Consider the following 13,019-nt stretch of genomic DNA (forward strand, 5'->3'; position numbering starts at 1 on the left):
GGATGTAATTTCTGTCTTTGAATTAGGAGTTTTACAACCTAATAGCACTCTGGATCTTAGAATTCTGAAATCACATAATGCTAGACTTGAAAGGATTTATGTATCATTTAACCTACACCCTGCATCAGTAAGTTATGCTGCAGTAATAAAAAATGCCTCAAATCTCAGTAGCCTAAAGCAACAAAGGCTTCTCTTAAGCTCAGACCACACAACTATTAGGGGGTGGTAGGGGCTCTGATCTGGGTCATTTACATTCCAGAACTCATCCTGATGGAACAGCCACTGCCTGGAATCTTGCCAGTCCCATGGATGAGGGAAAGAAAGCTATGGAAGAACATACACTGTGTTCTTAGCACTTTCCCCAGAAGTGACATTCATCATTTTCAATCAGTTTCTTTGGCCAAAGCAAGTTACATGGCCACATGTAAATTGAAAGGGTGCAGGGCAGGGCAATATTCCCTGGTGGCTAAGTGGAGAACCGAAAATACTCAGTAAATAGCACTAATGACTAAGTCTCCCTTACATGCTTCAGATGAAGAAAGTGGGACCTAGAGAGATTACATCAGTTGTAAATATCAATATTTTTATTTACTTAAGTAATATATATATATATATATATATATATATATATATAAACTCCTTGTATTGAAATACTTTTGTATCTTTGCCAAAAAATATAAAGCATAGCCAGATTGGAAGCCTTGTTCCTCCAGTCTCCCTGATGCTCTCGTAAGATGCCCCAGTGCTCAAACACTCAAAATTTCTCTGACCTGGATGTTCTCATTTTCAGCAAAACTAAATCATGTTTTACGCAGGTGACTCTAAACACACCAGCTTAAGAAATGTCAAGGAAATAAGAAAGAGAACTGTGAATTTATATGTATTCTAAGCACTACCTGTTAAATCCATTAGAAATGGACTCATAACAAGTACTCCAACTGTCAGTGGCTGAGGGAAGGGAGGCTTATTTTACCCTCATAACAAGAAGTGTAAAGGTGGATGGCTACTGGTGTTGGTTCAGGAGCTCAATGGTATAAGAGCCCACGGGTCTCTTGGTCTTTTCTCATGGACACAGAACGGCTGCACCTGTTCCATGCATTGTACCTGTGATTTCGTCTAGAAGAAGGTGGAAGGTTGAAGCCAGCTGTGACTGTCCCTTTTATTAGAGAAGCAAAAACTTTTTCAGAATCAGTACCCTGTCCCTCATTCTAGCAGACTACCATTTGCCAGGACTGGGGTTTCATGGCCACCCCTAGCAGCAAAGGAGACTGGAAAAATAGGAAACAGTTATCATTGATTGGTCAAGCCTAATGCCACATTAAACATAATAAGGGTTCTGTTGGCAAGGAATGGCACGGGGGTTAGAAGGTGGTAGGAATGAAGACTGAGTAAGTGACTAACAGTGTCTGCCCCATTCATTGATTGAATAAAAGGTAGTTTTGAAAGAATTTATCTATTATTTTTAAAGTCTACATAGAAACTATTAAGAATAAATAAAATATATATTTTCCACCAAAATCGTAGTAGCTATGCTATGTATCTTCACAACTGGTGAAATTTAAAAACATAATAAAGCTACTGCAATAAGTTCTGCTGCAATGCTTGTTTTGGAAACACAAATTTGTTCCAACAAGATTGATATATTAGAGAACCATTTGAACCTAACACTATTTCACATTCACTTATGTGTGATTTCATCCACTTGAAACACTAGGTGAATGTAGAAAACTGTATCCAGCTGACCTGAGCCACGTAGGAATACACAAAACTCACACACACACACACACACCCCTCAAACATTGCAAGTGGCCTCAGTTCACTGCCTGTGTTATGAGCCACACCCATCTACATCTGCTATTATGTTTCTCTCTGATTTCAAATAATGCTTCCACCATTTTGCAATAACTCATAAGGAGCACCTTTCTGAGGCTGACTTCTATAAGCAAATGTCAGGTTTTTTTCATGATAAAGGGTCATATTTATTGTAGTATTTGGGTATTAAACATTCATCATGTATAAAACCACATTACCATTTTTATTAGGTTTCTATCTGGTTTTTATGGGCCACTGAGTGTTGTGTCTCTAAACCTCATATTTCCTATAAGTTCTATAGTTTTAATCGCACAATTTTCAGTGGGACTACATCTAAATAGTATATCCTTATTAGAAAACAATTGAGACATTTTAAACATAAATCAAAAAAGCTCATTTTACATCGTAGAGGTGAATATGTCTTTAAAAGTATTTATTAAATGTATTTGGAAGAGCTTGTTAAAAAAAGACTAACGATTATAATAAAAGCCATTCAATATGCCAAGCTATACTTAGAGGTCTCTATAGTGGATGGAGATTTGTCATTTATCTTTTAAGATAATTATGCAAATTGCATTCTACCCACACATCCTGCGTTGGAAAAATGGTGTTTATTTCTTTTTCTCATTTATAAACCTTGTGTAACAGGAGTTAACAAAGACTCAGAATGGGCAGCACAAAGCTGAATTTTGGTGGTACCTTTACGATACAAGAAAATCTATTTTCCTCCTTAGGGTCTTAACGAGGGCGTGCAAAACACACGGCACATTCCCAGAGCTTCTGAGGATTTCCCCCTTGAGAGATCTCAGTAAATACAAGGAAAAACAACCTCAAAAAAATTAACGAAAGGCCCATCACTATTTGCCTTTCTCTCTTCCGACCCTTGCTCCTGGTCCTTTTTATTTTGCCTCCTCAGTTTCAAATATTTTCCTCCTCTTATTTTCCCAAGGTGAGCTGCCCTTATTCTGGCACTACATCTGTGAAAGGGACACAGGGAAAAGACCTTACAGAAATCAAACCCTGACACAGTGCTTATTTTCTAAGAGCCAGGACATAGAAGGGCAGGGCTGAGGCCAGGAAAGGATTTGTTTCAGGCAGCGGCAGCACGTGGAGAGTAGAAATCGAAAAGGTTCCAGGCCTCTGTGGGCATCCCCTCGGCTTCCTGCACCTGCTGCCAGATCACTCTCAAATGTGAATCCTTATATTTCTCGGAATGAGGATCAGGGTTTGGCAAGTTTGTTTTTAGTAAACAATCTGTGAATGTTCGATGTTTAAAGGCGGAAGCATTACTTTGAGCGCGCACAGTAATCATTAAAAAGGATTCTGTACCCACTGCTGAGATGCAAATGCAAATTCTCATAGCTCCGCACTAACTCCGTGGGTCACACGTGAATGGCTCTAGCCCGAAGCCGCGCACAAGCCCCAGTCTGCCTCCAGGCAGCGACCGCAGTGCAGTGTCCTGAGCGCACCTGTGCACACCCATGGGCACACATTAAACCCATAAGCTGCAGGTTTCGCTAAGGCGGACTTCCCTTCCTCCCTGCCTCACCTTGTTCACTTTCCTTCCCCCCCCCCCAACCCTCGCCCCACACAATGGGATTTTTGTTTGCTTCAGTAGCATGTGACGGCGCAGTCCCTGCTTTGCCTAGCTCTGTGCCGCAGGTCTCTCAGGTAACAGGTGGCAGCTTCCCCTGCTGGATTCTAGGTATAAAAAAGAATGACCTCATAGGGGTGGAGCTGTGGGACTCCATAGAGGTGGCAGTCACAGCCAGGTAACCCTGGAGTGAAGCCGTTTAGTTAGAAGGGGGCAGTTAAACTTGTCACTCTAGTGGCTTTAACGTTCACCCTGAGGCACCTTAGCAAACAGCCATTGTGTACAAGCCTCTGAAGCTTGTCTGCCTCAGATGGAGCCCAAAGAAGCCACTGGGAGAGAAACCATGAGCACCAAGAAAAAGAATCTGACTTTCTTGAGACCCAGACTCTATATGCTGGAGAGAAGAAAGACTGACACTGTGGTGGAGAGCATTGTGTCTGGGGACCACTCTGGGACCCTGAGGAGGAGCCAGTCTGACAGGACCGAATACAACCAGAAATTACAAGGTAACCAAAAAGCAATCACCTGTCCCAGGTTACTGCACTCCCAGCTCTGTTTCTGCTACTCTTCCATTTGCAAAGAAAACACTTAAGGAAGAGGAGAAAATTGAATACTACTTCTCCTTCCCACAAAATAAGAAACTGCAAGTACATGTGACTCATAAATTAGAGCGAAAATTTTATTGTGTGATCCAATAGTTAAAAAGCCAATTCTGAATTACTTTTAATATTGCTGGCTTTTTCCTGATGAGGGTAATATTTTTTTCTTCTTCCTTCCCCTTTCCTTTTTTTCTCCCTTCCCTACCCAACTTAAGAAGTGGCAAGCACTAGAAAGCAAATGATTTAGAAACCTACAAAAGATAGTTTATGTCAATAGGTAGGTGTGAGATGTCACATCACGATATCCATGTAGGTAATTGTACTGAATTGGGATTGTAGTTATTTTAAATAGGGGCATGAAAAATAAGGAATGTATGTACATTCAGCAAGATGGTATAACAGATTTGCTGAAAAATCACTTAGGTGTTCATTCCCTTAAAGTGAATCAAATACTACCCAGATATGGTAGAGATGTTTATTTAGCATGCTTACGCTGGATGACTTTTCAGGAAATAAATTCAGTTTATTTTGCCATAGTCATAATTTGGCACAGTTATAACACATCCTCTGTTTCAGGCCCTGAATTTCTATCCCTTCGCATCCACCCTTTCTTTTTTCCCTCTCTTTCTCCTGAAGGTCATTTGTTCTAGTAAAACTTCATTTTGATGTTGATATTATGCAGCATTTTAAGTCTCTACTGCAGGACCTGTTATGTGATCCTCCAAAACCAGCTTCTGCTTTTAGCACAATGTGTGTTTGAACTCTCTCATCTCACTGTGAGCTGTCATTTTAGACTTAAAAACTATGATGAAGTTAGAAAGACCAATGGGACATGCTTGTGCTTAGCAGATATCTTTCCTCAAAAATGAGCTTAGACTTGGTTATGCAAATTAAGTAAGTTAAATTAAATTAAATGCACTTAAACCTTTAAAAATTGCTATGAATTAATGTGTGAAAAAAAATTCTTGGTAGCTCAGTCCTAAAGTACAGAGTCAGTTTTACCCTTAAATAATTTCTTTAGTGGGGGACAGGTGTGGTTTGATCTTTGAAATTAATCTTTCTCGAGGCCATGAATACATGGGAAAGAAAGCAAATTTTAAAGCTTCACACATTTGATTTCTAATCCTGACTCCAACTAACCACCTATAAGACTTTGAGAAAATTCTTAAATTTTCTGAGCCTCTCTTTCCCTGTCTGTAAAAGTGGAACTAATGATAATGTTGTTGGGAGAATGAAATTAGATAATTACATGAAACATCTAGTATATTAACCGACAGATGGTATGTGCTCAATAAGTATTATTTATTTTTAATTTTACGAATAATGGGTACCGTAATGATAGAACAGAACTTGCCCTCTATTAATCCAACTTTATATACCTTATTTAACTTTTTAAAAACTTTTTTCTATCCTTTGATAAAGAGACCAAATATATAAATTCAGGAAAAGCCCATTGCTTTATCCCTAGTAATATGATTCTTCTGCCTGAGTTTCACTAACTCAACATCTTTTTGGTTTAGGTTTTCCGTTAACGAAATAAAAATAGAAAATAAATTTTGCTACTCACTAATTTTTGTTACTTACTTTCTAAATGTACCTAAAAAAATAAGTCTATGGCCACAAAATACAGCGGGTGTGTGCTGGTTACTCAGCAGAAGACCTCAGGCTTCTTGTACATTCCATTTGATTTGTGGCTTTCCTATGCTCTGTTGGGTCTGTCTTTGAAGATGGAAGAAAAGACTCTGGAAGTAAGCCATGTTCCCAAAACTGTCTGTGCTTGAGAAAAACTACCAGCAAATGTAAAGGAGCACCTCGGAGCTGTTAAAGATAGGCTGGCCTCCTGATAAGTAACATTTTTTAGATGTAACTCTTAATAAAGTCCAAGTCTGATTATCTAATGCCTAATAGAGCTTTTAGCATGATTCTACTGTAACTGCTTTGGCAACAATAGAAGGCATTTTCTCATTAATGTTCAAAGCAATCAGATTTGTGGGTTTGCTCTCTGCCCTGTACAATACCTATTATCATGTGGATAAGTCCTAAATCACCTTAAGAAGCTCTTTATTATTGAAATGCCAAGAGCTTTTCCTCTGCCTGCCTTGTAAGTGATTGCTCCTGAAAAGCATTGAATAAAGACCTGTGCTAGTTAGAGCTCTCTGGATAGATGGCCCAAAGCCATTGTGAGGTCACAGTGTGCTTTCAAATACTGGAATTTCTGGCACCTCCACAGTCCTGAAATTATTTAGTCATCTGTCCTTCAGTGATGAATTATTTGAGTAAAATAATTCATGCTCTAACACTCCCTGGAAGCAAGTTCTCCGGGTTCTAGAAAATATATTTAAGATCTTTCTTTAGTGTCCCTGAACTTGCCTCTTAACTCGTACAACACAGACTACCTGTACAATTTTAGTCATCACTTTTTGTAGTGTGAATCCTAAGTTTTAATAACATTTTAAAAAACGGTACACGGGGTGAGAGCTACTGGATTAGAACAATAGAACACTGCTCTGATGAGGACATCCTAAAACCTTGTAGAAGATTGTGATCACATTAACATAGTGATTCCTACTAAGCCTCAAATTGTACAATTATAGTGAAACTACTGGTTAGGCTCCTTTACTCCTTCAACAGATTCATTCAGTTAATTGGCGTTTATTGAATATGTCATATACTGTGTCTGGGGGGTTCCAATGGAGAGGGAAAAAAAACAGTATGTGCCAGGAATTACGACTACAAAATCATTAAGAAAGCGTGACTGACCTTTACTCCCAAGAGGCTTAAAGTCTGGTTGGGAAAGATAAGATGGGTAAACACATAAATGCAATAAAGTGGCACCGTAAAAGTGCAGGTGGGATCGCAGGTCCACAAAAGCAGGAAATGGTCTATTCAGGATTGGGTGGAGGAGGTTGTCAGAAAACATTGTCTTTAAGAAATGATAAGGTGGCCATGGGAGAAAGGCACAGAATGGGAAAAGAAGGATAGTTTAACTTCTTCACTGAACTTCTATCTAAAATTATGTTTTTGTTTCCTTATTTATCACCTCATATAGACTCTCATTCCCTCTCCCCCCTCTCTCACTCTCCTCCCACACTCCATGAAAGAAACCCTGTCTTGTTAACTGTTCCATCTCTGCACGTAGAATCATGCCCAGCACACAGAAAGCACTCGGTAACTGTTAAGTAGAGTAGATGACTTGACTGGTCGGGCCCAAGCAGGGACGTGGTGTGAGGGGACACACCAAGGCCTGAAATAAGAGGCTTGTGTGAATGTATCTAAATATGGAAGGATCCATGACTCCATTAACGAAGATGATTCTTCAGTAAAATAAATAAACATATCAGAGATAAAAATTGCAATAAGTAATTCTTAATGGAAGCCTGTCTCATTCCTGACTCTACCTTTTAGAGCATACAAGGACCATACCTCAGTACACTCCTTTCATCCGTAACAATGAGAGCTACGTCATCCTAGCTGTCAAGCTAGCTCAACTCTTCATGCTGTTCTACTGGGACCCGTAGAGATGATCTAAATAGGGGGAATTTAAGGTGTCAGGATGGCCGAGTGGTCTAAGGTGCCAGACTCAAGCTCCGCTTCCTAAATAGGGGGAATTTAGTGGCTGAGTAGTAAAAACTCAGGAAGGGTTTTGGATATGATTATATGTGTAAACTTGACATTTGAAATGTGCCTAATTTAAATAGTTATGTACAAATGTATCTGTCCATATGCAGATATCTATCTATCCATCTATCTATACCAACAGTATGTAGATATATAGCCAAGTGCTGCATAATGATGTTTTGATCAAGGATGAATGCATGGAGAAAAAAAGAAAGAAAAGAAAAGAAAAGAAAGCAAAAAAGAAAAAGAAAAAAATCCTGAAGAAACAAAAAGTCGGACCACATATATGATGGTGGTCCCATAAGATACCATATAGCCTAGGTATATAGTAGGCTATAGCATCTGAGTTTGCATAAGTATACTTTATTATGTTTGCATAATGATGAAATTGCCGAATGACACCTTTCTCAGAACATATCCCCATAATTAAGTGACATGATTGTAGATATATTTGTATGTGTGTATTTGAGGCATATTTCTGCAAAGATTAAACTTCTAATGAAAAGTTTATTGATTAACCTTCAGCAGTCTTTTCTGAAAACCCTACGTGACTGATATGACTGACATTATAGGTTTCCTCTCAGTATGGGTACTATGGACTAAATCTTTGTGTCCCTGCAAAATCTGTATGTTGAAGCCTAATCTTCAATGTGATGGTATTTGGAGGTGGTGCCTTTAGGAGGTAATTATGTCATGAGGTTGGAACCTTCATGAATTGGATTAGTGCCATTATAAGAAAAATCATGAGAGAGCTTGCTTTTCTTTCTGCTCTCTGCCATATGAGGATATGAGAAGGTAAACCAGGAAGTGGGCCCTCAGCAGAAAAGGGATCTTCGGGGACCTTGACCCTGGATTTCCTAGACTCCAGGACTATGAGAAAGAAATGTTTGTTGTTTAAACCATCCAATCTATGCTATATTTGTTATAGCAGCCTGAATGAAGATGTTGGGTCAATTCTATTATCCTCTATGGTCATACTCACTAAGCTTCTGGTTCATATTTTGGCCAATGCATTAATTTGCTTATCCAGCACCGGGTGAAAGAGTGAGAGTGAGTAAAATGCCATTAATCTTGCTGGTAACGCATCTAAAAATCACGTCTCCTGTTGATAGTAGGTCTACGGTACCTTCTTTTTTCTGCAAAAGCTATCATATCATTCTCATCAAGAAAGTACTGATTGGTTATCTTTATGAAATCCTGAAGTTTTTTTCTATCATGATAATAATGAACTTTATACAGAGTAACATATTGTTCAGTATGGTGACAAATGACTCAAATAATAAGTTAGACTTAAGATTACGAGACCATCTAATTTGTAATATTTATTAAGAATACAGACAACGTGTAAGTGAGCAGGAGTTTTAAACACTGGAAGATTTGGTGATTTTTGTTCAAGGCCCAATGAAAGGTGGAATAAAACTAATTGTCCAGATGCCTGTGCATGTTTCTACCCCAGTGCTACAAACTCTTTATTTCTGCCTGTTCTTTGGGTATTGAGTAGCTCCTTCCTCTTTACCCGACTCCATATACCCTTTATGGGAAGTACCTGACTCAGTAATGTGACACCAGTACAAATAGGTGTGCATCATACTTTGAAGGGCAAATCTTTGCAAAAGGCAAGGCACTTTAAAAATGGAGTAATTTCTCTCTCATTGCATGCGTAGAAACCAAAGTGAAGCCTGATTTTTACACTCCTTCCTTTTTGGTAAAGGTGTCTTACAGTTTTTAGAAGAACTATTTGTGTCAAATAAAGCATGAGTCACAGAAATCAAAAAAGTTTGTGCTGTTTTACTGCCACCACATCGTGATAGGCATATTTATTCCTTTTGTGTTTGACTACTTGGCTGATATGACTTTAGATATAACTTTCTTAAAGGTAACAAATACAACTTCCAGTTGTGCTTTTTCTTGTGCACAAAAATTATGGGTTTATAAAAACATAAAATGAGAAATCAAGAGGGAGGGAGGAATGAAAGGAAGGAGAGAAAAGGAGGGGGGAGGCCAAGCATGTACGAAGCATAGAGAGAAATGTAGCTTAAAATAGTAGCATAGTTGGGAAAAAGATGGGAGAGAGAAAAGCACCCAAGCTACGTTCACCTTTGTTTCTTTTGATATAAGAAAGAAAAAAAACCTCTGTTTGTAGCATTACTTTTTCTTGATGCTGTAATCCTATTAACTTTAGTACTTTTTTGGTATCGATTTCCTGGTGAAAGTGGAAATATTGCAAGTATTGTTAAACTTGTAAGTAATATCACTCTTAGAACCAGGCAAGACTTGGCTTCAGGTTGTGCTTTAGAGTGACTCTGCAACCACCTCCTTACCAAGTAGGTGAGGAAATCTTGGGGACAAGATTACTGCCTTTTTGCGACCCCTTCCCTCACTTCTAGACTATATCCAAAACCATGAAAATATCTGTTCAACAGGCCCCAGTACTGGCTCCGAGGCCTGTGTGGACCTCTTCCTATGCAGACTGTGGTTGCTGGTGTGTTCACTCTTAGGCCTGAGGGGCAATTGAGTGGGGGGTGTTTCCAGTCTTGATTATGCTGGTTGTGGGGTGGGAAGGGGGTAGTCCATACCATGCCTACCAGTCCCCTGTTGGGAGGAAAAGGGAAGAGCAGGGGTATAGGCCTCAAGATTGAGTAGGGGTAAGTATACCCCACAGCACCCTGCCAAATTTTGGCATGAAACCTCAAAGGATCTGTCTGAGAAATCTGTACTAGGACTTGGCCTTCCACGTTGTTATGAAGGTGTTATTTATCAAGGTAGAAAGATATATCACATTTTATTTAACAGCTTGATTTATAGCTTTTAAATATGTAGACGTGGTATGTTGGCCTCCATCTGTACCCTTGCTACAGGTCCCACAGGGAGAGAGCTCTGAGTGGGTTTTGGCTGTAACCTGTGTTCACGATATGGCCCTTCTTCTACACTAGGTTGTGGAAAGTAAGAAAGAAGAGAAGGGAAAGGAAAGAAGAGATTGAGGGTAATCTGTTATCCGGTAGGAACCGTGCTAGCCAGGGACTTCCACTCACTTAATCTCAACTCCCTTTCAGTTCTGGTTTTATAGTTGAAAAAAACAGGTGGTAGAGCTTGTATTTAAACTCAGGTACTTTAAATATTTGCAAAATAGAATACATCTAATTAATTGACTTAGTAGGCATTTTATATGTATGGTTTACTAGTAGTAAGAAGTCAAAGCAATTTGGTGGTTTAGCACATGTTTTGTAATGTGATGACATCTCTTTGCTATTCTGATAAAGCCTGACCTGCCATTTTCCACTTTGGAATATATATTCCCTCTCTCCAATTATTGTGGCATGTCCCTGCCAGAGCACTGATGTTTAAAATATACTTGTTTTGTTTTGTTTTGTTTAATTGTCAGGGAACAAAATTAAAAGTTAGGTTAAGCAAACCTGCCCTATAGTAATAGCTTAATGATCTCCATTTCCTACTTTTTAAAATACCTTGACATTGACAATCTTCTTTCTTAATTTTATGCCTGTTGTCATTTATTTGCATCTCAACAAAACTTAATATATATATCCAAAACACTGAGAGCCTTATTCTGCAGCAATGGTGGAGGGAGGGGGTGGAGTAATACACTTGCAAATGAAAAGAATGGAATTATATACTGGAAACAAGCAATTCTTATCTGGGTAGGTGATATTTCAATAGATTTCTATGAAGTCAGCCTAAATTGTGAGTTGTAACTTAAATGCAGCAGAAGAATAGAGTGTTATGATTAAAAGCCTTTGTCCAAGGTTGTTCTGAACAATTTCTTTCTTGATTAATGAATCAGAGAATAAATGAATACTCTAGGATACCTGCACTGAGGCCCTTAATAAAGGATGAAGTCTTGGACCGTCAGACATCCAGCTCTTACTTAAAGAAAAGAACTTTAAGGTCATGTCATCTAGCTACTGCACTCAGTATTCTGGGTCATTGTAGCCTCTCACAGAAATTGTCCTTCCTGAATGTTTCTTAATGTTAGGTCTCCAATGTCACTAAAAAAAGCCATCGCAGATTTCTGTTTCTGTATTTGTTGTGAAGTGGTTGATGAAGACATTGTTTACCTCTCTCAATGCCATCCAGGTTTTATTCAAAGAAAAACTTAGACTCCTCTTAAGAATTAGAACATGTTCCCCTCCTAGATAACAACAAGCAATTTACTATATTTAGCTGCCAGCAGCTTAGAGTCAAATTTGTACCTTTTTCCTGGCCTTTATATTAGCTATTTTCTTTACCTAAAATTTTCTCCCCCTAAATCTCTGCAAGTATGGATTCTCATCATTGAGATCTCTGCTCACATTCTTGGAGAGATCTTCTCTGACCATCTTACCTAGAGTGATGTAGGGGAGGAAATCCTTTTCCCTTGCCCTCTTAGATTTCGTGACTAGGGCCTGTGAATTGTACTGGCAAAAGACAGACTAACAGGAGAAAAAGCATACAAATTTTATTTGATGCTAATGTTTTTATGTGGCATGGGGTTCATTTTAGAAAAAAGTAAATTCCTCAAAGAAGCAGTTAGACCTGGGGACTTATATGACATTTTAATAAAGAGTGATAAATTGTGGAGACATGACAAAACAAAGGAAAAGGGGGTTTGGGCTAGGGGCAACAAATTGTGGGAAAGTGGCTAGGAAATATATGGAGGTAACTAAAGGACAATAAAGGTTATTTTAGTTAGATTTGTTTGTACAGACTTACCTCAATGTCAAATATTTATCTCTGGTGATAAGAATGTTCTCCTCTTTCAGACACAGGGAGGACACCTTTCTCGTGGGAAATTTATGCCCTGCTTTTAGGTAGAAAGGAGAACAGAAAGTCCTTCCTTCATCTGCTGTTTTTCAAGTGACTTCATCTGAAAATAATCATAGGCCAAAGTAGCATATTTTGGGGTGGTATAGTCTGAGTCCATTTAGTGGCCTTCATGCCACCTTCTATGGCTCTCTGAAATTATGCTATTCTATTCTATCCTTGACTCTCTCTTCCATTTGAATATAAATCTCCTTGGAGGTAGAGACTTAGTTTTATTTTAGCACTTAAGCAATGCCTGGTATATGGTAGATGCTCAATTCAATGACTATTGAATGATTTTAAAAAATTCAAGGACTAATTGTAAGTATATTGTTCCTTATGATTGCTATATTTGCTTTTATAATTCTGTCATTCCTATTTCCCCACTATTTAATAGTAGTCAAGTTTCAGATTAATGGCTCTACATTCTTTTCCCATAAAGAGAAAGATAAGTAAATAAATTAATAAATTTAATTAAATAAGAAAATAGAGAGAAGAGAGAGGCAGGGCAAGATGACAGACTGGAGGTGCCCAGGTGTGTTCCTCCCACAGAAGAAGAACTGAACAACTAACAGACAGCTAAATATTGGTGGGAGCCT

At 38.6% G+C, this 13,019-nt stretch overlaps 1 protein-coding gene across 1 annotated transcript in view; it reads left to right on the forward strand.

The window, feature by feature from the left end:
• The first annotated feature begins 3,716 nt into the window (after positions 1-3,716).
• The window catches only part of ARHGEF38 (Rho guanine nucleotide exchange factor 38), a 143,380-nt gene continuing 134,077 nt past the window's right edge, over positions 3,717-13,019 (forward strand). The window contains exon 1 of the mRNA XM_063107214.1: positions 3,717-3,912. Coding sequence (XP_062963284.1) covers positions 3,717-3,912 — 196 coding nt within the window. The remainder of the gene's footprint in view (positions 3,913-13,019) is intronic.

Source organism: Cynocephalus volans, chromosome 9, assembly GCF_027409185.1.
Source record: "Cynocephalus volans isolate mCynVol1 chromosome 9, mCynVol1.pri, whole genome shotgun sequence".
In the NCBI taxonomy this organism is placed as follows: Eukaryota; Metazoa; Chordata; class Mammalia; order Dermoptera; family Cynocephalidae; genus Cynocephalus; species Cynocephalus volans.